The sequence below is a fragment of the Anabrus simplex genome, chromosome 6 (genome assembly GCF_040414725.1).
Source record: "Anabrus simplex isolate iqAnaSimp1 chromosome 6, ASM4041472v1, whole genome shotgun sequence".
Classification (NCBI taxonomy): domain Eukaryota; kingdom Metazoa; phylum Arthropoda; class Insecta; order Orthoptera; family Tettigoniidae; genus Anabrus; species Anabrus simplex.
Genome location: NC_090270.1, coordinates 187654605 through 187680914, shown reverse-complemented (window position 1 = coordinate 187680914; position 26310 = coordinate 187654605). Strand labels below are relative to the sequence as shown.

General features: G+C 39.3%; 1 protein-coding gene across 3 annotated transcripts in view; it reads left to right on the top strand.

Moving 5' to 3' along the window:
- The window catches only part of Gyf (GIGYF family protein Gyf), a 485965-nt gene that overhangs the window by 154014 nt on the left and 305641 nt on the right, over positions 1-26310 (top strand). For all 3 annotated transcript variants that reach the window (XM_067150103.2, XM_067150101.2, XM_067150102.2), the window contains exon 10: positions 23952-24085. In XM_067150103.2, the coding sequence (XP_067006204.2) occupies positions 23952-24085 (134 nt within the window). The remainder of the gene's footprint in view (positions 1-23951; positions 24086-26310) is intronic.

The following is a 26310-nucleotide window of genomic DNA, read 5'->3' as shown; positions in this document are numbered from 1 at the left end:
CAAATTTAGCCAAATCGATCTCCTCTCACCAATTCGATTCAGTATCTCTTCATTCGTGATTCGATCTATCCATCTCACCTTCAACATTCTTCTGTAACACCACATTTCAAAAGCTTCTATTTTCTTTCTTTCTGAGCTAGTTATCGTCCATGTTTCACTTCCATACAATGCCACGCTCTACACGAAAGTCTTCAAAAACATCTTTCTAATTCTGATATCAATGTTTGAAGTGAGCAAATTTCTTTTCTTAAGAAAGCTCTTCCTTGCTTGTGCTAGTCTGCATTTTATGTCGTCCTTACTTGTGTCATCGTTAGTTATTTTACTACCCAAGTAACAATATTCATCTACTTCCTTTAAGACTTCGTTTCCTAACCTAATATTTCCTACATCACCTGCCTTCGTTCGACTGCACTCCATTACTTTTGTTTTGGACTTATTTATTTTCATCTTGTACTCCTTACTGAAGACTTCGTCCATACCATTCAGCAACTTCTCGAGATCTTCTGCAGTCTCAGATAAAATAACAATATCATCGGCAAATCTCAAGGTTTTGATTTCCTCTCCTTGGACTGTGATTCCCTTTCCAAATTTCTCTTTGATTTCCCTTACTGCCTGTTCTATGTAAACATTGAAAAGGAGAGGAGACAAACTGCAGCCTTGCCTCACTCCTTTCTGGATTGCTGCTTCTTTTTCAAAGCCCTCGATTCTTATCACTGCAGACTGATTTTTATACAGATTGTAGATAATTCTTCGTTCTCGGTATCTGATCCCTATCATCTTCAGAATCATAAAAAGCTTGGTCCAATCAACATTATCGAATGCCTTTTCTAGATCTACGAATGCCATGTACGTGGGCTTGTCCTTCTTGATTCGATCCTCTAAGATCAGACGTAAAGTCAGGATTGCTTCACGTGTTCCTACATTTCTTCTGAAGCCAAATTGATCTTCTCCCAACTCAGCTTCAACTTGTTTTTCCATTCTTCTGTAAATAATACGTGTTAAAATTTTGCAGGCATGAGATACTAAACTAATGGTGCGGTAGTTTTCACACCTGTCAGCACCGGCTTTCTTGGGAATAGGTATAACAACATTCTGCCGAAAATCTGATGGGACTTCTCCTGTCTCATACATCTTGCACACTAAATGAAATAACCTTGCCATGCTGGTTTCTCCTAAGGCAGTCAGTAATTCAGAGGGAATATCATCAATTCCAGGTGCCTTATTCCTATTTAGGTCACTCACAGCTCTGTCAAACTCTGACCTCAAAATTGGGTCTCCCATTTCATCAGCATCAACAGCCTCTTCATGTTCCAGACCATCTTTACCTTGATACAACTGTTGGATATGCTCCTGCCATCTTTCTGCTTTGTCTTCTTTCCCTAGAAGTGGCTTTCCATCTGAGCTCTTAATATTCATGCACCTAGATTTCCTTTCTCCAAAGGTTTCCTTGATTTTCCTGTATGCAGCATCTACCTTTCCCAGGACCATACAGCCTTCGACATCCTTGCACTTCTCCTTCAGCCATTCTTCCTTAGCTGCCTTGCACTTTCTATCCACTTGATTCTTTAGTCGCTTGTATTCTTTTCTGTCCTCTTCATTTCTAGCATTCTTGTATTTTCGTCGTTCATCAATCAGGTCTAGTATCTCCTGAGTTATCCACTGATTCTTAGTTGATCTTTTCTTCCTTCCTAACATTTCTTCAGCAGCCCTACTGACTTCATTTTTCATGACTCTCCACTCTTCCTCTATAGTGTTTCCTTCAGCCTTTTCACTTAGTCCTTGTGCAACATGTTCCTTGAAACAATCCCTCACACTCTTTTCTTTCAACTTGTCTAGATCCCATCTTTTTGCATCTTTCCTTTCTTCAATTTCTTCAACTTCAGATGGCATTTCATGACCAACAAGTTGTGGTCAGAGTCCACGTCTGCTCCTGGGAAAGTTTTGCAATCCAACATCTGGTTTCTGAATCTCTGCCTAATCATAATGAAGTCTATTTGATACCTTCCAGTGTCTCCAGGTCTCGTCCACGTATACAACCGTCGTTTGTGGTGTTTGAACCAAGTATTGGCAAGGACTAAATTATGATCAGTGCAGAATTCAACCAGCCGACTTCCTCTTTCGTTCCTTTGTCCCAATCCAAATTCTCCTACTGTACTACCTTCTCTTCCTTGGCCTACCACTGCATTCCAGTCTCCCATCACAATTAGATTCTCATCACCTTTTACATATTGTATTAAATCTTCTATCTCCTCATATATTCTTTCAATTTCTTCTTCATCCGCTGAACTAGTAGGCATATAGACCTGCACTATTGTGGTGGGCGTTGGTTTGGTGTCTATCTTGACGACAATAATTCTTTCACTATGCTGGTCGTAGTAGGTTACCCGCTGCCCTATTTTCTTATTCATTATTAAACCAACCCCTGCATTTCCCCTGTTTGATTTTGTGTTGATTATTCGATAGTCGCCTGACCAAAAATCCTGATCTTCCTGCCAACGTACTTCACTTATACCAACTACATCTAACTTTAGCCTATCCATCTCCCTTTTCAGATTCTCTAACCTACCACAACGATTCAAACTTCTAACATTCCACGCTCCGACTTGCAGAATGTCAGTATCCATCTTCCTGATGATCGCCGTCTCTCGTGTAGTCCCCACCTGGAGATCCGAATGGGGGACTAGTTTTCCTCCGGAATATTTTACCCGGGAGGAAGCCATCATCAGTACATCATTCATACAGAGAGAGCTGCATGTCCTCGGGAGTTAGTTACAGCTGTAGTTTCCCGTTGCTTTCAGCCGTGTAGCAGTATCAACACAGCTAAGCCATGTTGAGTATTATTACAAGGCCGTATCAGTCAATCAACTAGATTGCCGCCCTTGCAACTACCGAAAGGCTGCTACCCCCCTTTCGATGAACCATTCGTTAGTTTGGTCTCTCAACAGATACCCATCCGATAATGTTGCACCTGCGGCTCGGCTATCTGCATCATTGGGACACGCAAGCCTCCCCACCGCGGCAAGGTCACATGGTTCGCAGAGGAGGATGGACATACATATGGAATTAATTAAATGAAATCACCCACCACTAAATAAATCTCCCACCTTTAAACAACGTTAAATACCTTTTTATGTAAAGAAATTACGCGCTCGGGTAGACTATCTCAATGAATGTAATGAGAGTCGGTACCTGGGGATATCAAAACCTGGTTATAGGTCCAGATCTTCCTTTTATGTCCCCTTCCCCCACCCATTTTGTGTACGGTATCAGTTGTGTCATAATGAAACGACATCGCGGACGACAACAACAACAATTATAAACACAGAGTTCGAAGCTACTGGTATTTTCTGTATTGCATACTCTGGTATAGGCTCCGTGCGCTTCTGGGGAAAATGCATCGCTGCGCTGCGAGTGGCGAACATTGTAAGTTAATGCGATCACCGCACACATATCTCTGTCGTTTCACAGCATGTTGCCATGGCCGACTAAATAATAACATTGGGATTTCAGAGTGTTTCATTTAACAACAATCGGCCAAATTATTCCAAACTTTCATGACAGAGGCAACATAGTAATTTATGAACTATTTGTGGTGATAACGAGATTAATTTTCATGCACACATTCAACAATGCTGTCTTCAGAAAAATATATTTGGCCTATCTCTAATCGATATGTTAGAGTAGGTTAATGTTGCGAGGGAGGCCCTAATAAAAGAATAAAAATATTTCCATGAAATGTAAGCATATTTCTGCTGTTATTTATACAGTTTACTCAGAACATGTCACCTCGTGCATTGATCAACCCTGTGAATTGTCTGGACCTCGCATCTAAAAAGTGGGGAAAGAGAAATACAACAAGAAGAGCTCCGAGGAACTTTTTCCGATAAAAAGGCACAGGTTTGACGTTGGACCAATTGAAAATATCAGAATAGCTTAACGTTGCCAATAAAATAATTATTGTGTCTGTATTTATAATATCATCGCGACCACCTCTGTAATATAACGGTTAGCGCTGCTAGTTTCCTTCGTTGGGGGCTCGGGCTTGATTCCTGTTACAGAGAGAAATTTTCAGACATGAGGGTACATGCAGCTCATGTTCATTAGGGGTTGCTTGAAAAGGGTTGCACGACCTCGGGGCGAGAATAGAACTTTACGTATGTAAAATGCAGTATTTTTGTGGGCTATTGATATTGTGTAATGTAGGCCTATTTCTATAATTACAGTATATTTGTCCACTGCCTTTTTAAATCCATTTTGTGAGGTTGTGACAGAATACTATAAAATTTCACATTGTGGTCTGTAGTACAGTACGGTATATTATTATTATTTATTTTGCACACTTTCGTAGTAATGATATTCGAGCAATCATACAGATTTTAGGAAACCAAAGCAGAATAAACCTTAATTTACACTACAGTTTTACATAGGATTTGAACCCTTAAATTTCCGTACAGTTCTAGTCATGGCAATGACCACCGTCTTTTGCATGGTCTTGTAGATGTTGGTGTTGACATCCAACTTCTTCAGTGTTATTATTATTATTATTATTATTATTATTATTATTATTATTATTATTATTATTAAGACTATGTTAATATAATACAATGTATCTGTTACTGTATGATGTGTGTGCTTTTAAAAAATGGCCTATTGTAGCTTAATTTGAAATTTAACGTTGCTATAATAATTTGTTTGTAATTGTTAACCTTTACATTGTGCAAAGAGTTATTGTGTATTACATACTGTAAATGTACAAATCCGGAATCACTTCCTGCAATTTACTAATAAGATCCACCGTGTTTTCAAATTCATTTCGTGAGGTCGCGAATGAAAGCTCTGTATTACAGTATCTATTAATGCAGCCAAGAACAAGCACATCGTTCTGTCGTAACCTTGTGACATTAAAAAATAATCATCTGAAGACAGCACTGTAAAATAATTGAATAAATGCATGTAAACAGCACACACATTCCAGCTTCTTATGGCAAGCTGTTGATGAAGATGCCTCTGAGTAGTTCTCGTCGTATCCACCTGCAGCAGCACAGTGCTATACGCACGGAGCCTATAAGGAATAGGCCTATAGGTAGAATGTTTTTATTTGTGCTTGTACTGAACGATTTATTTATGTTTTTGCAGTAACAGGCACAACATATTTCAACTGCAGCAATCGTTGTTGAATATAAATAAATTTAATGCATAGGCAACTTTGATATGAGTATAACATGGAATGTAGTCAAGTTTGACGTAATAAGAAACGCCTTGAAAAATAAAAAAAGATATATATTTATATATGCAGTAGATATACAGTTTTGCCGGGCTGAGTGGCTCAGACGGTTAAGGCGCTGGCCTTCTGACCCCAACTTGGCAGGTTCAATCCTGGCTCAGTCCAGTGGTATTTGAAGGTGCTCAAATACGACAGCCTCGTGTTGGTAGATTTACTGGCACAGAAAAGAACTCCTGCGGCACTAAATTCCAGCACCTCGGCGTCTCCGTAAAGACCGTAAATGTAGTTAGCGGGATGTAAAGCAAATAACATTATTATTATTATTATTATTATTATTATTATTATTATTATTATTATTATTATTATTATTAGATATACAGTAATCACAGGCAGACCTGTAGTCTTACTATACTGGTACTTTTGCGTTCAACAAGTACCGATATTAAAGTATCACACTGCAGTCTTCTGAGTATAATAGCAGTTACATACGCAATAAGTTAAATAGCTATTGTGCGAACTGGTTTTTTGCTAATTGCTTTACGTTGCACCGACACAGATAGGTCTTTTGGTGACGATGGGATAGGAAAGGCCTAGGAGTTGGAAGGAAGCGGCCGTGGCCTTAATTAAGGTACAACCCTAGCATTTTCCTGGTGTTAAAATGTGAAACCACGGAAAACCATCTTCAGGGCTGCCAACAGTGGGATTCGAACCCACTATCTCCCGGGTGCAAGTTCACAGCCGCGCTCCTCTAGCCGCATGGCCAACTCACCTGGTGCAGACATTTTCATAAACATTTCAGAAAATGTAAACTGACTAATACAATGTGGAAATTACAAAGGAGAGATACGAGGAAGGCTGATAGAGAACGCAAAGTGTAGCACCGGTTCTCTTCGACAGCTAAGAAGATGGGCAGGCGTGGGGAGAAGGGAAATGTGCGGTGGCGAAGCAGAAGGAGGGGCGGAGGTGTGTAGGGGAGGAGGTGCAAAGGCATGTTTCCAGGCACGCAGTGTGCCGGCTTAGCATTGGCCAGCAGGTATTCATCGCTAATTGCGTGGAATTTGAAATGTTGCAACTTTTAGGCCCCATAGTTAACGCCCTAATGAATGTTGGCACACAAAATTGATGCCAACATCTTTTTTACTTGTACTTAAATGTGTTGTCCAAGTTTCATCGTGATCGGCGACTTAACCATTGCCGATGTTCCCTTGTTAGAGAAGCTAAAGCAAAGGAAACTGATATTCAAAAGTTCAGATTATTGTGTCAAACTATACTGATCAAAGTGAGTGAAACATTATTAGAAAAATGTCCTATTAAGTACAGATCTGTACAAGGTTTGTCATCTTTGGAGCCCAACATAATATTCAATCAATCAGAACAAGGAAAGATTCATGGTGTGGGTTACTGTAGTCCTGTTCTAGTTCGTGAACCATGGGCAACGGCTGAGTGACCTAGTAAGTGGTCCTGAGAGCCAGGATACCAGTTGATACGGAATGGTAGTGGGCACCTCGGACATATTCCGAGTCATGGCCTTCCTTGTGCTCAGGCGGCTAGGGTTATACAATCCATACATACGCATGGGATAGAGGAGAGATCCTCACTTGAACTATGTGTAAGTAGGGTAGCATCCTGCATCATGAATCTACCAAGCTGAGAACATTTTAAGCAAGCCTCGCATCTATGGGAGTAATGAAGACCCGCTCCCATTTGACAGGCGAGGAACTAGGCGAGATAGGAGATTATAAAGTATACTTGACGGGTGTTAATTGGGAAGGGCAGAGTCTGGGGTAGGGCTGTTCATCAGGAATACTATTGCACGCAACATAGTTTCTATTAGGCGCGTAAACGAGCAAATGATGTGGGTAGATTTGGCAGTTGGAGGAATTAGGACAAGAATTGTCTTAGTGTATGCACCATGTGAGGATGCAGATGAGGATGAAATTGACAAGTTTTATGAAGCATTGAGTGACATCATAGTCAGGGTCAACAGCAAGGATAGAAGAGTGCTAATGGGTGATTACAATTCGAGAGTTGGAAATAGAACTGAAGGATACGAAAGGGTGATTGGTAAATGTGGGGAAGATATGGAAGCTAATAGGAGTGGGAAGCGTCTGCTGGACTTTAGTGCTAGTATGGGTGTAGCAGTTTCTAATACATTCTTCAAGCATAAGGCTATTCACCGCTACACTTGGGAGGCTAGGGGTACCTGATCCATAATAGACTATATCCTAACCGTTTCCAAATTCAGTAAATCTGTTAGGAGTGTACAGGTTTATCGGGGATTTTTGAATGAAACAGACCACTATCCGATCTGTAGTGAACTAAGTACAGTAAAACCTTGTTAATTCGAAGTCATTGGGACGTAAAAATCTGACATCATTTTGAATTAACCGCCAACTCTTAATTCAGAAATGGCAACCCTTGCCGCGTCAAAAAATATTCTAAAACTCGTACTGCATGCAATTAACCTTGATTCACAGTTTAAACCTTTGAAATGCCATGGGGGAGAAAAAAGAAAGTACGATTTCAAAAATGTATCCAACAAGGTGCATTTACTGTATTCAAATTCACAATACAGTATTCACTTGGATAACTCACTGACAAACATAACCTTGCGCAAGGAAAGATAAAATTGTGCATCATTCAAAGACGAGGAGAAATCCATGCTGGCTCCCCTGAGCAAGTCCTTTATTCATTGGATTACTGAACTGAATGCCTTATAGATGTCCTGTACTTGCACTGAAAGTACCCGATGCCTTTAAAACATAATGGTTTATCAAACTATCCTATGACGAGGGGAGAAAGTCTTTCACTTCCGTCTGCATTAGAACACAGTACAATGACTCCCATCCTTCTACGATTTCCCGCCATGGTACTTCTCTCATAATTCAGAAATGAGGACCTTTCCTGCATCATAAAGTATTCTAATACGCATTCATGCACGAAATCACCTTGATTCACAGTTTAAACCTTTCTAATGCCTTGGAGAAAAACTATTCCCGAAATGTATCCAACAAGGTGCATGTACATTATTCAAATAATGTACTTTCATAAATAACTGGCAGACATAACCTCACGCCTCAAAAGAAATACACGATTCAAAGACGAGGACAAATTATGCTGGTTCCCTTGTGCAAGTGCTTTATTCTTTCGATTACAGAATGCATTTTAGATATCCTGTACTGGCACGGAAAGAGTTTGACACCCTTAAAACATCGTGGCTTATCAAAATTCCCTATGACGAGGGGATGAAGTCGCTCGCTTCCTTGTGCATTGCAACACAGTGCAATGAACCCCCTTGTACGATTTTCCAGCTGGCACTTCCCTCCTATAAAAACATAAGACCGTTTGGGCTTGATATAAAAGAAAAAAAGCAGTTTCATCGGCATTGACAATATTATTCGGTGCGTATGAATTGATTATATGACCCATGCTATTTCGCCAACTGCCGGCATCGCCGGTGTTGGCGGATTGTGCTTCTTCACACACTGCCTGGTACGTGACGTTCTGGTGTTCATTAAAACACTGAATACAAAAAAATGACGATTTTACTCAAACTTAGCAAATATGAAGCACACTGTAGACATACCGGAGTGAGTGAAAGTAGTGCGATCTACCCCAGCATGTTTCGGAAGACGCGTTCTATCATGACACGGATAAATTTCAAATTTAAATTACTCTAAAAATAACCTGTTTTTAAATATAAAGGCAGTTTTGAATTAAAAGTGTGAATTTCGGTAATTGGACCGACACTGTTCTTCGAATTATGAATAATCCCTATTTCGAATTAACCAATTTAAATAACATGGAAAACCGTACCTTATGTTTCTGTGAACGAAAGATTCTTCGAATTAGGCGGTATTTTGAATGAACCAATTTCAAATTATCGAGGCTCTACTGTATCTCTAGACGTAGAATAGAGAAAGTGAAATCTGTCTCCAAACGAATAAGGGCAGAAAATCTCCAGGACGAGGAAAAGCACTTCTGTTGGGGGGAGATGATTTCATTCTCCCATGCGAGTTTGCCTAGTCTCGCCGCAAGGATGGTGCAATAGATCTTGCCAATTGTGTTCGAGAGCGCGATCGGACTCCAGTTGGAGAGATCGTTCTTGTCACTCTTCTTATAGATCAAAACAGTAAGACTCTCCTTCCAGGTTGCTGGTACTCGCGCGGCTCTCCTGCAGGTGTTGAAAATTGTGGCAAGATTGACTCCGTTCTTATCCTCCCTCCTCCAGTCGGCATACATAATGGAGTCAGGTCCATGCACAGTATTGGATGCCTTCATTAATTTGGCGACGACTTCATCCGGGTTATAAAAATGTGACGAAGTATGGGCTGGGAAGACTTGGGAGAAAGGAGACGAGCTGCTCGACTATGTGGTATGTTCCAAGCTGTCAGTGGAGAGATGGTATGGAATGACATCAGTAGACGAATATGTTTTGATGTCTTTAAAAGTAGGAAAGATCACAATATGAAGATAAAGCTGGAATTCAAGAGGACAAATAGGGGCAAATATTAGTTTATAGGTAGGAGTGTTAGGGATTGGAATAACTTACCAAGGGAGATGTTCAATAAATTTCCAATTTCTTTGCGATCATTTAAGAAAAGGCTAGGAAGACTACAGATAGGGAATCTGCCACCTGGGCGACTGCCTTAAATGCATATCAGTAGTGATTGATGGACAGAAGTACATGTATATAACTAGTGAGAAATTCCAAACATTGGACAGTAAGCAGGTTCAGGATATAGAAAGAGAATGAGTGACATACAGGGATGCTGTAGTAGCAACAGCAAGGTAATACCTAGCAACAACTGTGTGTAAAGATGGGAAAAGGCAAACATGTTGGTGGAATGATGTAAACATAAAAAGAGGTATATCAGAAATGGCTCCAAACAAGGGCTGATGCAGACAGGGAATTGTACATAGATGAAAGAATCAGAGCGAAACTACTAGTTCTTGAATCCAAAAAGATGTTGTGGGAAGATTTTGGTAATAACCTGGAATGGCTAGGTCAAGCAGCAAGAAAACCTTTCTGGAGAGTAATAAAGAATCTTAGGAAGGGAGGGAAAAAGAAAATGAATAGTGCTTTGGGTAATTCAGGTGAACTCATAATAGATCCCAAGGAATCATTCGACAGGTGAAGGGAATATTTTGAAAATCTTCTCAACGTAAAAGGAAATTTTCCTGGTGGTGTTGCGAACAGCCAAGCTCATGGGAAGGAGGAAAATGATGTTGGTGAAATTACATTTGAGGAAGTGGGAAAGGATGGTAAATAAACTCCCTTGTCATAAAGTAAATTGTGAAGTATAGTGGGAAGGCAGGGGTGAAATGGCTTCATAGAATACTAAGATTAGCATGGAGTGTTTGGTATGGTACCTTCAGATTGAACAAAAGCAGTAATTGCACCTATCTATAAGCAAGGGAACAGGAAGGATTGCAACAAATATCGAGGTATCTCACTAATTCATATACCAGGCGAAGTATTCACTGGTATCTTGGAAAGAGGGTGTGATCAGTGGTGAAGAGGAAGTTGGATGAAAACCAATGTGTACCAAGTGAGTTGGGCATGCGGTTATGAGCGCGCAGCGGTAAGCTCGCATCTGGGAGAGAGTGGGTTCGAACCCCACTGTCGGCAACCCTGAAAATGGTTTTCCATGGTTTCCTTTTTTCATACCAGGCAAATGCTGGGGCTGTACCTTAATTAAGGCCATAGCCGCTCCCTTCCCATTCCTGGGCATTTCCTGTCCTATCGTCGCCATAAGACCTATCTGTGTCGGTGCGACGTAAAAAAAAATAAAGCCAGACCACAGAGGTGATGTCAGGATCAGATTTTCAGTATGTGCCAGAAAATTGAAAAATGCTACGATAATAATAGACAGTTGTATTTGTTTCATAGATGTAGAGAAAGCAGATGACAGGGTACTGAGGGAAAAGATGTTCAGCATACTGAGGTACTATGGGATCAAGTGTAGAATATTAACCCATTCACTGCCAAACCCGTATATATGTTATTGAATGCCTTGTCTCGTCTGCCAAACCCGTATATATACATTTTCATGCAGTGCGTACTTCAATGATCTCGCAAATGAATGCGATATATTGTCATGCTTTGAGATTCCATGGAAATGCTCAAAGAAGACCTCTACAGCAGATATACCACTCCATTTCGCGTGTTTTGAAAGCGATCTGGTGTTATTTCAGCTTTGTTGGAGTGGAACATCTTTCCCGCTAACGTGTAGCCATCATGGCGTCTTGAAGTAGACATTCATCTCTTATTGACGAAGAAATTGAATGTTTCCTCATAAATAGTGATTCTGGAGAGCTATATTTTGATAATGATGGAGAATATCTAAGTAGCGATAGTGAAGTACAAGAAAGTGTGAGACAAAGTAGTAATGTTGAATCTCGTGCAGAATGTCACCCTCTCCTCAGATAAATGATGTAAATGATTTTGATAATATCTGTTCTTGGATCAACAATTTTACATTATATTTCAGTAACAGTATCACCGAGCGGAGTAGCCGCGCGTATTAACATGCTACGGCTATGGAGCCAACCTCTGCACCTGGCAGGCGAGTGGGTTCGAACCTCACCTTCAGCTGTCCTGAGAATTTTTTTGGTTTTTTTGTGGTTTCCCTGTTGCACTCCCAAGCAAATGCCGGGGCAGTTCCCTTTCATAAGCCACTGCCGATTCCTTCCACTTCCTTACCCAGTTTCATTCACCACCATTCATTTCAAATTCATTATATTCTCAACTGAGGTTTGCATCAGGAAGGGCATCCAGCCGTAAAAGTACGGTGTAAAATATAATCCCACTTCATCCCCGACCCCGTATTAGACTGCGGGCCGAAGAGGATAATATGCATTCCATTAATAGTATCGGTAAAAATGTATCTGTAAAAGTGCTTCTTCCTTTTAGAAATCCCTGCCCAGAGGGCTCGCTTAGTCATCAAAACTCGGTAGTGAAAAGGTTAAATTCAATCAAAGGCATTTATGTTGACAATTGGGCTGCAGTGAAAATTGATGTTATAGTGAGTTCTTGGTTCGGGGTACTTTGAGGGGTTAGACAAGGCTGTAATCTTTCACCTTTGTTGTTTGTAGTTTACATGGATCATCTGCTGAAATGTATAAAGTGGCAGGGAGGGATTCAGTTAGATGGAAATTTAGTAAGCAGTCTGGCCTATGTTGACGACTTGGTCTTAATGGCAGATTGTGCTGAAAGCCTACAGTCTAATATGTCGGAACTTAAAAATAGGTGCAATGAGTATGGTATGAAAATTACCTTTTCGAAGACTAAATTAATTTCAGTAGGTAAGAAATTCAACAGAATTTGAATGTCAGATTGGTGATACAAAGCTGGAACAGGTGGATAATTTCAAGTATTTAAGTTGCGTGTTCTCCCAGGATGGTAATATAGTGACATTGAATCAAGGTGCAGTAATGCTAATGCATTGAGCTCGCAGTTGCGATCAACTGTATTCTGTAAGAAGGAAGTCAGCTCCCGTACGAAACTATTTTTACATTATTTGACCATTTTGACATCCAACCAATGACAGTGTCGAAAAAAGACGGTTTTTAGTGTTTTCTGAAATGTATTTCAATTTACTAGAGGCGTAATGGTACAAATCTACACATTCATGTTATGATATACTGTATTAATTTTTAGCATACCTTAAAATGTTGGTATCAGTAATATTGTAGAATATGTTTAGTTGAATACTTTAAAGCACTAGACTGAGTATGACATTGTATTCAATTTGAAAAATTTTATTATGTAATCAAAGAGTATTGTAAGAATAAAAAGTTGAGCGATGGACGGCTATGGGAATGGTGAAGGTCGTTTAAAAAAAAAAAAGAAAATGATTCATATACTTCCTGTCATTTAATCAATTGAGGGTCAGGGAAATATTGTCTATTCAGTCATAGAAAGTCAAGGAAATCGGTACGAAAATAAAAGTGTGAATCTTGTATATTGAACACCAGCGAGGATTCTGTTCAACTCCAGGCATGTTATAAATACTTCCATTCGCGGGCAGCGCATTGTTAAAATCTGCTATACAGAGGAAAAAAGATGCCACCGTAATTTTTTTTGAGATTCGAAAGGCATTAGACAATATTCACAGCCACCTTCTAAAAACCCTACAGTCCGAAGGGGATGTAATTTCGACCCTTCAGAGTGGAAATGTCACTCAAATTGAAACCCAGTAGGGTAGAACAAAACCTATACTCATAAAGAGAGGCATGATGCAGGCATTTCCATTATCACCAATCCTCTATAACGTAGCTGTAGACCGCATCTTAGACAAGCAAAGCAAAGATAGTCTCTTGCAGCAGTATGGGGTATCTCTGTCACCGAAACTACCACCTGTAACTGTAATGGACTTTGCTGATGGCACAGTCATCGTCGGGAAGAACAAAGAAGCAGCTTTAGATCTTAATCCGCTAGCCCGCAGGAGGTTTGAAGAAGTTGGAGTTGATATCAATCCTCAGAAGTGTACAGGGATATGTGTAATTCAAGGCGAGTTGAAGCAAGTGTCGCTATCTGTGGAGGAAAACTGTAGGATTGACTTAATTGCAGACGGAAAACAAATTTGTTACCTTCGAACTACCTTCAGGGATATACTAGTGTTCGACGAGACTGTTGCAATGAAAGATCTTCACAATAAGCTCCAACTTCCAACATCGTTGCCACTGCTTAAGGAAGACCAAAAGTTCATAGGCCTGAATTCTGCAGTCTCTCCCACCCTAATATATCCTTTCTGATATGCAGTTTCAAGAAATTCGCACATAAATTTTTATCCGATTGCCATAAAATGATTTAACGTATGGTAACGTTTTTCGCACCTTTTTGTTTTAATACTGTTGGCAACAAGAAATAATCTGGAAGATTGTTGTGTCATTCGACAGTTAGAGAAGAGTTTGTAGAATCGAGTAATCACGTTTATTTAATTTAAAAATATATTGTTGTGACACAAAGACTGGTTGGCTCTTGGTTATTTTAAGATTCCTGCGAAATGGTTGCCGGCTTCACGTAAGAAGGATATAAAATCTGTAAGTGAAGTTCTTTAATTGGATTATGTTTACAGTAGTGTTGTGCACACTTCATTATATGTGTTGTAAGCATCTGAAATAGTACGGGTGCCCAATGCTGTAGTAGTGCTTGTTGAATCATTAGCGTTGCCATATGACAACGCTAGGCGTTTATACTCAGTAAAATTGCTGCAGCTGTCAGATCATGATACTTTACACTGATTCATACATCTTCATTGCAGGAAGGGATTTTCCCTTTTAAAAGCACTGGATATGCTACTGACTGAAGATCTCGATGGTGATATTTTTGTGGAACCGCCCTATGTAAATGTACTTACAGATGAGGGCTCCTGGTGATGGAGATGATGGTGGGCTTATTGATAATCTCTCTCTCGACAGTTATGTGGCAGTGTTGAAATGAAGCTTGTAAATAATGAAGGAATTGATATTAGTTACTATGGTGAAGGTGTGTTACCAGAGGACGAAGTGCCTTTTCTGTCTACTGATGCAAGATCTGTTTCAATACCCGATGCTGCGAAAGAGCGGATAACTGATAGAGGAAACAATAAATCAAATAAACTAAGACTGATGGGGCTGATTTCAATACTGGGCGACTGTTGATATTTCCAGAGCCTAGTTATAGCAAGTGAAAATCCATGACTACTGTTGACATTTTTTAATTGTTTACAGATAACCAGCTGATCGAACATTTAGTTCGAGAGACTAAAACATATACAGTGTTTTTAAATTGTACTGACCCACAAATAACTTCTGATGAAATTCGTTGCTTTATCGCCATTCTTTTCATTTCTGGATATAATAGGTTGCCCTCCAAGCATTCTTATTGGGACACGCAGGATGATATGAAGACAGTGAAAGATTGTCATTCTCTATCTCTATGGCTAACGCGCAAGTACTGAGGGTGGGCTTTTATATGCCTCTGAAAATATAGACTACTGTAGTTACTCTATAGTTTGCAACTGCATCTGAAGTTCTTTGATTCTTCATTTTCTTTATTTTTGATGTTATTCTATTGTTCCAATGATTTTTTGTTTTGACAGGCAATGAACTGTACATATGTGTCTATGTACTGAAAACAAATATTTTCTCCTTTGTTCAATAATTCTATTTTCTTTTTGCTGTGATGCGAATAAAAACTGATATTCCATATTCTTACAAAAAATAATGCTAAGATATTTCAAAATTGTTATTGCACGAAAACAAACAAAAAAACCCAAAAAGAAACACTTTTCAACCGAAATTCGACTTTCAAAACCATTGTTTAAAAATAGGTAGTGCAAGCGCCTAGCGTTGCCATATGGCAACATTAAATATCTTATGACCTAGCGATTCCAAAATTCTGAAACTTGTTTTATTAGTTTATTTTGGTCTCAAACATGCGGCAAAACACAATAAATAAGAAAATCTCAGAAAAAATTAATTCAGGCGCTAATGGGTTAAAGTGCAACAAAGGAGATATTGCAGTTGCCAATGGATACTAGAGATGGCATGTTGTACACTGAAAAGAAATACAACGGACTCACTCTTTTTAAAATCTCGTGGGAAGTCTACCTACAATGCGTTAATGCCTGCAATATCTTGCTTAAGACTGAAAATCCACTTGCTACTGCTTCGAGTAATTCTCACGTGGAGAAGTTTTCAAATTAACAAACGCAACACTCGGAAAATAACTGCCAAGAACGGTCTGTATGATACTAAGAAGATCCGTCAAGAGCTATGAGATCGTGAATTCACCTCCCGATTTCACTACCTCAAAAAGGGGTTGTGTACAAGTTTCCAGTGGGTACACACCAGCAAACTCTTGGGTGCGAGATCATACCGGACTGTCATGTAACAAGTGGAGAGAGGCTATAAAGAAGAACGCTAATGTTTCTGCAGTGTGCTCGGTGCCAGGCAAATCCCTTGACAACAACCTCTATCGGCATTGCCATGGAGAGAAAGAAACTCGTGGTCATATCCTGGGATTCTGCAAACGTGGGGAGCTCTTCAGAAACGCTGCACCACCAGATCAGATCCTTGATTACCGAAGAACTGAAAAAGAAGAGATTCAATATGCATTAGTAGGTAGGCCTACATGGATCTGCCAAAAACGGCAGCTGCTGAGAATTGAAATCATCGCCTTTAAAGAGAACAGTTCTCAGGGATTCATCTTAGATCCAACTGTGAGGTTGGAGCACCATAGCGTCCAGCCAGAGGTCAATCTAGAAAAGGTGAAAAAATACAAACCCACTGCTACAAATCTAAATATAGTGGAACCTCGATTATCTGTTCCCGGAAACTGTTTTCCCAGATAATGCGTTCAAATTACGTGGTCCCGTGAACATCGTAATTAATTCACATTGTAAAAATCCTGCATTACTCGTTCCTCGAAGAAACTATTTCCTGGACCAACCGCCCCGAAATTTTAGTCCCATCAACGCTAAATCCTCGATCAATCATTTTTCAATAAACTACCTCACGAAAGGATGGCTATGGCATACTTATGGATCTTGGCATTAATGCTCTGTCATTGCGATAATTAGAGCAAGTACTGTATTGGAAAAGTGATTGGCTGTGAACTTGCATAAGGGACCATCTTAGCATCGCATTCGGGTGGTATTATGTAGAGAATCTCAGAAATCATAAAGCAGAGAGTGACCAAAACAACTGTAAGGAGACACAGCACATTTCGACGTCTCTACTTGAAGACGGAACGAGTTTCATCAAATGTTCGCACTTATAAAACGTCCACATTATGTCCAGGGTTAGATGTTTATAATTTTACTTTTTTCAATTGTGTTACCAAACAGGTTTTCGGCACTATACTCAGGACGCTGTATAGCAGCTGGGTTTTCAGGCAGGAATCGAAACTTCTCCTACTTAACACAAATCTAGTAAATTAATATCATTGTACGGTACGTGATTATGTTACTGAGCATAGAACAGATGTTGCACCTTACATTAAAAAAAGCCATGGGAGGTCTTGGGATTGCCTATTACTATGTTGGTACTAATGTAAGACTGGCAATTTTACGTTTTCGTGTTAAAATGCCAAAAAATTGCAGTCGTTTCGTTTGCGTACGTTACATTTAAATAGTTTATAATTTCCAACTCGTACTGACGTGCAGCGAGCGCGCTTTCCAGCTGAGCTCAAGGTCACAAATAACTTTAATTTCTGAAGTTTTGGTGATTATTTTTTTCCTCTTTCCAGTTTGATTGTATTAGTGAAGGGCAGAATTGAATATAATGCATTTGGGAACTTTGGAAAATCGATACTTACATTTGAAACCATTTTCTCGAGTTCAGCATAACCTTTAAAGTCGATGTAGGTCTAATTTACGCAGTACAAGATTTCTAGAAACTGACTGAACAGTGTACTGGAGATCAAATTACAATCGAAGATTAAGAAAAGAAGGGATTTTGCTATCATGTTGGGCACGTTTGTGTCTAATATGATTTATTAAATGAGAGAATTAAAAACTACTTGTGGTCGTTTGGCTTGGCGTTAGTAGATTTTTCAAAGAGTTTGGCTAATCTAAGTTGCTGAACTGAAAGAAGTTTTCACGGGAAACTGACGAAGATTCCCCTGTAAAATTGAACAAAAAATATCGAGATTTTGAACTCGCGTACCGGTAATTAAAGTTTGATGTCGGTTTCGCAGTCTAACTTGCCTGCCTCTCATCTGGAGGGTCCGGGCTCAATTCCTGGCCAGGTCAGGCATTTTTACCTGGATATACGGGCTGGTTCCAGGTCTACTCAGCCTACGTAATTACCTTTAATTGAGGAGCTAGCTAATGGTGAGATGGTGACCCCGGTGCAGGGAGCCAGGAATATCGGCCGAGAGGATTCGTCTCACTGACCATGCATCACCACGTTATCTGCAGGCCTTTGGGCTGAGCAACAGTCGCTTGGCAGGCAAAGGCCCATTGGAGCTGTAATTTGGTTTTGTTTAGGAGTTTTTGTAAGATTATAATTATACATATTTCATTATTGGGGAGGCTTGCGTGTCCCAATGAAGCAGATAGCCGAGCCGCAGGTGCAACCATATCGGATGGGTATCTTGACAGACCAGACTAACGAATGGTTCGTCGAAAGCAGCCTTTCGGTAGTTGCAAGGGTGGCAGTCTAGATGATTGACTCATACGGCCTTGTAATAAAACTCGACATGGCTTAGCTGTGTTGATACTGCTACACAGCTGAAAGCAACAGGAAACTACAGCCGTTATTACCTCCCAAGGACATGCAGCTCTCTCTGTATGAATGATGTACTGATGATGGCTTCCTCCCGGGTAAAATATTCCGGAGGTAAGCTAGTCTCCCATTCGGATCTCCGGGTGGGGACTACACGAGAGAGGGCGATCATCAGGAAGATGGATACTGACATTCTGCGAGTCGGAGCGTGGAATGTTAGAAGTTTGAATCTTTGTGGTAGGTTAGAGAATCTGAAAAGGCAAATGGATAGACTAAAGTTAGTGTAGTTGGTATAACTGAAGTACGTTGGCAGGAAGAACAGGATTTTTGGTCAGGCGAATACCGAATTATCAACATAAAATCAAACAGGGCAAATGCAGGAGTAGGTTTAATAATGAATAAGAAAATAGAGCAGCAGGTAAGCTACTACAACCAGCATAGTGAAAGAATTATTGTCGTCAAGGTAGACACCAAACCAATGCACACCACAGTAGTGCAGGTCTATATGCCTACTAGTTCAGCGGATGATGAGGAAATTGAAAGAATATATGAAGAGATAGAAGATTTAATACAATATGTAAAAGGTGACGAGAACTTAATTGTGATGAGAGACTGGAATGCAGTGGTAGGCCAAGGAAGAGCAGGTAATACAGTAGGAGAATTTGGATTGGGACAAAGGAACGAAAGAGGAAGTCGGCTGGTTGAATTCTGCATTGATCATAATTTAGTCCTTGCCAGTACTTGGTTCAAACACCACAAACGACGGCTGTATACGTGGACGAGACCTGGAGACACTGGAAGGTATCAAATAGACTCCATTATGATGAGGCAGAGATTCAGAAACCAGGTGTTGGATTGCAAAACTTTCCCAGGAGCAGACGTGGATCTGACCACAACTTGTTGGTCATATATTCTTTCGATTTCCACATCATGAAGTTGAAAAAAAAGAGTGTGAGGGATTGTTTCAAGGAACATGTTGCACAAGGGCTAAATGAAAAATCTGAAGGAAACACAATAGAGGAAGAGTGGATAGTCATGAAAAATGAAGTCAGTGGGGCTACTGAAGAAATGTTAGGAAGGAAGAAAAGATCAACTAAGAATCAGTGGATAACTCAGAAGATACTAGACTTGATTGATGAACGACAAAAATACAAGAATGCTAGAAATGAAGAGGGCAGAAAAGAATACAGGCGATTAAAAAAATCAAGTGGATAGAAATTGCAAGATAGCTAAGGAAGAATGGCTGAAGGAGAAGTGCAAGGATGTCGAAAGTTATATGGTCCTGGGAAAGGTAGATGCTGCATACAGTAAAATCAAAGAAACCTTTGGTGAAAAGAATTCTAGGTGTATGAATATTAAGAGCTCGGATGGAAAGCCACTTGTAGGGAAAGAAGACAAAGCAGAAAGACGGCAGGAGCATATCCAACAGTTGTATCAAGGTAAAGATGTTCTGGAACATGAAGAGGCTGTTGATGCTGATGAAATGGGAGACCCAATTTTGAGGTCAGAGTTTGACAGAGCTGTGAGTGACCTAAATAGGAACAAGGCACCTGGAATTGATGACATTCCCTCTGAATTGCTGACTGGCTTAGGAGAAACCAGCATGGCAAGGTTATTCCATTTAGTGTGTAAGATGTACGAGACGATTTTCCGCAGAATGTTGTTGTACCTATTCGCAAGAAAGCCGGTGCTGACAGGTGTGAAATCTACCGCACCATTAGTTTAGTATTTCATACCTGCCAAATTTTAACAGGTATTATTTACAGAAGAATGGAAAAACAAGTTGAAGCTAAGTAGGGAGAAGATCAATTTGGCTTCAGAAGAAATGTAAGAACACGTGAAGCAATCCTGACTTTACGTCTGATCTTAGAGGATCGAATCAAGGAGGACAAGCCCACGTACATGGCATTCGTAGATCTAGAAAAGGCATTTGATAATGTTGAATGGGGCGAGCTATTTAAGATTCTGAAGATGATTGGGATCAGATACCCAGAACGAAGAATTACCTACAAACTGTATAAAAATCAGTCTGCAGTGATAAGAATCGAGGGCTTTGAAAAAGAAGCAGCAATCCAGAAAGAAGTGAGGCAATGCTGCAGTTTGTCCCCCCTCTGTTTACATGGAACAGGCAGTAAAGGAAATGAAAGAGGAATTTGGAAATGAAGCACAGTCCAATGAGAGAAAATCAAAACCTTGAGATTTACCGATGATATTGTTATTTTATCCGATACTGCAGAAGATATCGAGAAGCTGCTGAATGGTATGGACGAAGTCTTAGGTAAGGAGTACAAGATCAAAATAAATAAGTTCAAAACAAAAGTAATGGAGTGCAGTCGAACGAAGGCAGGTGATGCAGCAAATATTAGATTTGGAAATGAAGTCTTAAAGGAAGTAGATGAATATTGTTACTTGAGTAGTAAAATAACGATGGCAGAAATAAGGAGGACATAAAATGCAGACTAGCACAATTAAGGAAGAGCTTTCTTCACCCCTTAACTGGGATTGACACCTAAAGGCGCCAACAGCTGTCGCACGAGTATTTGGTTTGACGCCTTTAGGCGTTCTTGTACTTCTAAATGTGTTCTTATGTAGGGTTAGCTGCCTATAGGCGTGTGGCTATTCTTAATCACTTCTGCTATCTACCATTGTAATTTAAAACTAATTCCATTTATATTAGATGTGATTATTGCTGTACTATTCATTTTTATCTGGTCTCACGCCAGTCGGGTAGTTTGCACCTAAGCGGCAGTCCGACAGCTGTCTCGTGTTTCCTCGTACGTTCCACGCCAAATACTTCGTAAGGAATTTATTTGTGTATATGTACATTGAAAATACTAAATTTGCGAGTTGTTGTTGTTGTTGTTGTTGTTGTTGTTGTCGTTGTTGTTATGATACAGTTGTTCTGCGAACTCCATTGTCCATGATCTGATAACTTGTTGTAAATTGGTCTGTATATGGTGGTAAACTGTTCCATGTGACGTGAACATGGCTTGGTTAGGAAGGACGTTGAATTATCTGAGAACACGCCGACCGGAAGTAGGAATCACTCAAGAAAACGTTGTGTGGTGTGCCTGTCAAACCAGGGGCAACGGGAAACTGTCTACTGCTGTGAGGAATGTGACGTGGTATTTTGTGCTTGCCCGTGCTTCCGTATTTACCACACTGTGCGCAATTTGTGAATGACCTATGAACTAGAAAGTATGTAGTACCTATTGATGCATATCTGAAAACTTTAAAAAATGTCATCATTATAATGAAAGGAACACTTGTTATATTCACTTTTGTATGTACACACTGTGTATATATGTATATATTTACGGGTTTACAAGAAAAGTGATAATATAATGCTATTGAATTTCTGCTATATCACTAATAATTTAAATAATTAAGTAAAATATATTTTTCTGTTGAGTATTTACATCTGCCGCACGCTACTATAAAAGTGTATGTTGCGCTGAATAATTACCCACTGGCTGGTTGACGTTATGAAACTATTCCCCAGTTAAGGGGTTAAGAAAAGAAATTTGCTCACTTCAAACATTGATATAGGAAAGATATAGAAAGATGTTTTTGAAAACTTTCGTGTGGAGCGTGGCATAGTATGGAAGTGAAACATGGACGATAACTAGCTCAGAAAGAAAGAGAATAGAAGCATTTGAAATGTGGTGTTACAGAAGAATGATGGTGAGATGGATAGATCGAATCACGAATGAAGAGATACTGAATTGAATTGGTGAGAGGAGATCGATTTGGCTAAATTTGACGAGAAGAAGAGATAGAATGATTGGACACATCTTAAGACACCCAAGAATGATTGGACACATCTTAAGACACCCAAGACTTGTTCAGTTGGTTTTTGAAGGAAGTGTAGGTGGTAAGAACGGTAGGGGTAGACCAAGGTATGAATATGACAAGCAGATTAGAGCAGATGTAGGATGCAATAGTTACGTAGAAATGGAAAGGTTAGCACAGGATAGGATAGCATGGAAGCTGCATCAAACCAGTCAATGGACTGATGACTCAAACAACAAGAGCCTAATTGTTGATGGTTTTCATTCATTCCCGGATTTTCCGTTTTCCCATCTTGTACGTTTTATTTTCATGGTTCCTCCAAAAACGGAGAATTGAGGTTCCACTATACCACCTTCAGGAAATTGAAATAATAGGGGTAATGGCCGCGCTGATCACCGGGAACTGGTGGTTTGCTTCTACAAATCTATTCGTCTGCGACTTCAAGTTTATTTATAATTTTCATATATTATTTGATAGTGTTGTGACTTTGTGCCTGACAGAGTGTGAAACTGACCCATTTCTCCAATATTCATAAACATTGTGTGATTTCGCCTACTTGTTTTTACGGCTGACGATGACCTGGACTAGGGTCGAAACCGGTCCCATTTAAATAAGAATGTAGTTACTACATTTCTTTCTTTTATGTATTGAATTGGTTGAACTTCAATTATTTAATTTTTAATGTTAATAATTTCAATACGGAACAATGAAATTTTTATCTTTAAACCTAGTCACTTTGTCGCCACGTGGAAGTGCTTTAATCTTCCAATGAAGCTCATCCCCAAAATTGTGACTCTCATCCTCCGAGCCTCCACCAAGATACTTACACACCTCCTCTACAGCATTGAAATGCCGCACTAATTGTATTGTTTACAATATCTTCTTTATGATTTAGAGTTTTCTTCAATTAATAGAACTGAATGAGTAAAATTTGATATGTTTTACCTTGTGTTTAATGGCAGCCTGTAAATACAGGAGGTTGCTCCTAAATAAATGGAAATGTATTTAATGAAGCAAGTTTGGAGCTTCATCAGCCTTATGACCGTCACCTCAACCTGGTTGTTTATTTCTGCAAGTTTTGCATTATTTCTCATTATTAATTTATTTCAGTATTTATATTTAATTAACATCACAGTGTGGTGTTACTGTCAAACCATCTTGTTTTCATACAGGGATGTATAAAATTTCCAATTACTGAGAAAGGGGTGGGTTAAATTTTGTGGGGATGTTTCCTAGGCGATGTAGATGTCATCGAGAGCTTCTTATATGAACACCAAGTCATGTTAGGTTCTTATTTTGAGCAGTTCTCATTTTTCAAGGTTTTAAAAAATTTACAAATCACAATGTGACTTGGAGCTCAAACATCAGGAAATTTTTCTTGAAGCACTTGTAGAATACTGAGACCTATTATTAGCCGTGGCTTTCTTAACACACGGCTGTATATATTCAGTTTCAGCGGCTTTTTAGCTCAGACTGATAACTCACTAAATGGTTCCTGAAAAGTTCAGGATTCATGGTGTGTTAGCTGTGGCCTTGGCTGACATGCAGTTTCATGGGCAACTCTTATTATTCTCGCCCGATAGTAGTGGTGGTGGTAGTAGTAGGTGGATTTACTGTTCATAACACACAGCTTACAAAATTAAGTCATGTTAACGTGATATTGACCATTACTATATAAGATATTTATGATCTTGCATTTATTTGTTTCATATCACAGACTGCTGATCCAGCTGCAACTCGTGCATCAGTCGCACAGCCAAATTCTAGGCAGAGCATGCCGACTAGTATAACGCAAGATAATTTGTTGATGCAGCATTACCAGTACCTAATACAACAACAGTTGCAGCTCAGGTATGTTTTTTAATTGTATTTGTTAATTCTACAGAGTGTTTATTATCTCACATTATGAATTTTAATTTTTTTTTGTTGAAAATTTCTTCTGGAACATAGTCATGGAGAGTAAAATTCTTATATTGCATTTCACTGACCAGTGAGATCTTGCTGTACAATTCATTTTAGTACTACTGTACTTTGTGAACTATCAGATGTCCCAAGTACTGTTTACTTTTTCTAAAATAGGCCTTCGAAACTGACTGGGAAATGGAAGTGAACCTTAAAGTTATAACATCATATTAATGTTACTTTTACATTATAAAATTATAAAATTTGAATGTTAACAAATAAAAAGAGCACAAGCAGGCAGGTTGTACTGGGTATGAGGATTTCCCATGGTAGGCCTTTGCAATTTTTTTTCTGGTCTGCTGTAATAGTGAAAGATGTTTATGGAAGAAAATTAACATATTTCCTACTAGCTATTGCCCAGTAATTTGCCTATGTATGTTTGGTAAACAGTAATTATTGTTTATTAATAATGTCTCTGACATACACCTTTGTTTGTGTTGATCTGTTCACATTGTGGGGATAGTATGTTGGCATACTTGAATTAGTCCATGTTTTTGTACAATAAATAATTGAGTAACCACTATATACATAGTTAGCAGCAGGTGAGCTCGCAGAACAAAGCTAAGCCTCTGAATGAGCTGAAACTGTGCACCTTGCCTTTGAACATTGACAGCTGTTCTTGTGAATGAAAGGGGCCTCCGACGGTCAACCCATTCATTGTTAAGCGATTTATGAATGAAAGTGTTTACGGATGCTTTATCCAAAAAATATTCATTCAAAATAAATCCTGGCAAAGCCTTTTCATGGTCATTAAATTTACTCACTTAAAGGGTAGGTTATTTTTATAAAGTATATTTTGTTTTCCAATAATTGTGAACCTATTTCTATTCAGTAAACAGAAAGGGCAGACACTATAAAAACACTTGTTGTGAGCTATCTATTGGAGACAGATATATGTGCTTCCTCTTGCTTCTTTGCAGGTGTAGTTGAGATCTAAAAATCATTTTCATATCTTTTTTCCCCCCACTCTGTCTGCAGTTGTTAGAGAATGCCAGATAAATAACTGAGTTATCTTTATTTTATTAGTTATTTATTTATTTATTTATTTATTTATTTATTTTACATTTTATGCCCTACATTGGACCACTCTAGTCATTTCTTCTTCTTTTATGAGCTCATGGGATCACTTTAGTCAGTCATCGTTCAGGTTTCTTTGAGGGATTGTTACGGCTTTGCGGTCCTCCCAGTACTTCTTCAGGCACTCCGATCTTCATGCCCTTTCCTCGGTTGAAAATATGCGTGTTGGTTTGTTTTGCGTAAGGGTAAAGCGGAGGTTTGTATTCTTGAGTTATTTTATTTTATTTTGATGTTTTCTATTGTAAGGCCTATTTCCTTCAGATCCTCTCGTACTTCTCTGATCCATTTATATCCTGTTGTGGTATTTTTTGAGACAAGATTTTGATGTACTAGTTGTTTCAGAAGTCTTGAATCCTGCATCCTCATGATAAGTCCAAAGAATCCCAGTCTCCTCTTACGCATAGTATCTGTAATGGGTTCTAGCTCTTCGTACAACACTTTGTTAGGTATTATCCGCTACTGTTCATCTTTCTGGTATTTTTTTGTTGAGGCAGGTTCTTTCAATCCTCCTTTCAATTTTCTGAAGTCTGTCAGTCTTTGATTGTTTATTCAGGTGAAAGTGTTTCTGCTGCATATGTAGCTTCTGGTTTTATAACTGTGTTGTAGTGTTTTATTTTTGTATTTATTGTTAAACATTTCTTTTTGTAGATTGTTAAACATTTCTTTTTGTAGATGTATGTTTAGCCCTCACCCCGAAGGCTGGTTGGATCCTCAACAACTCTGCCATCAGCTGTCATAGATGGCTTAGGCATCACTGAAGAGGCTTACTGGGGAAATGAGGAGTGGGGTAGTTTCCCGTTGCTTTCCTCACCGAGCCAGAAGTCGCTTTTGCATATCAGTCTGCCAAGCCCACTGAAATGCATTCACCAACCGACCCTATGAGCAATATTTTCACACCATTCATAGCAGGGACTGGCTGCAGAAGGAATGGTATTACTAGCATCACTCATACCTCAGTCACTTTCATTTTGCCAAAGCCAAGGATGAAGCTGAGACAGATCAATGAAAGTAACAAAATTGCTCTAGCCCATACCAGA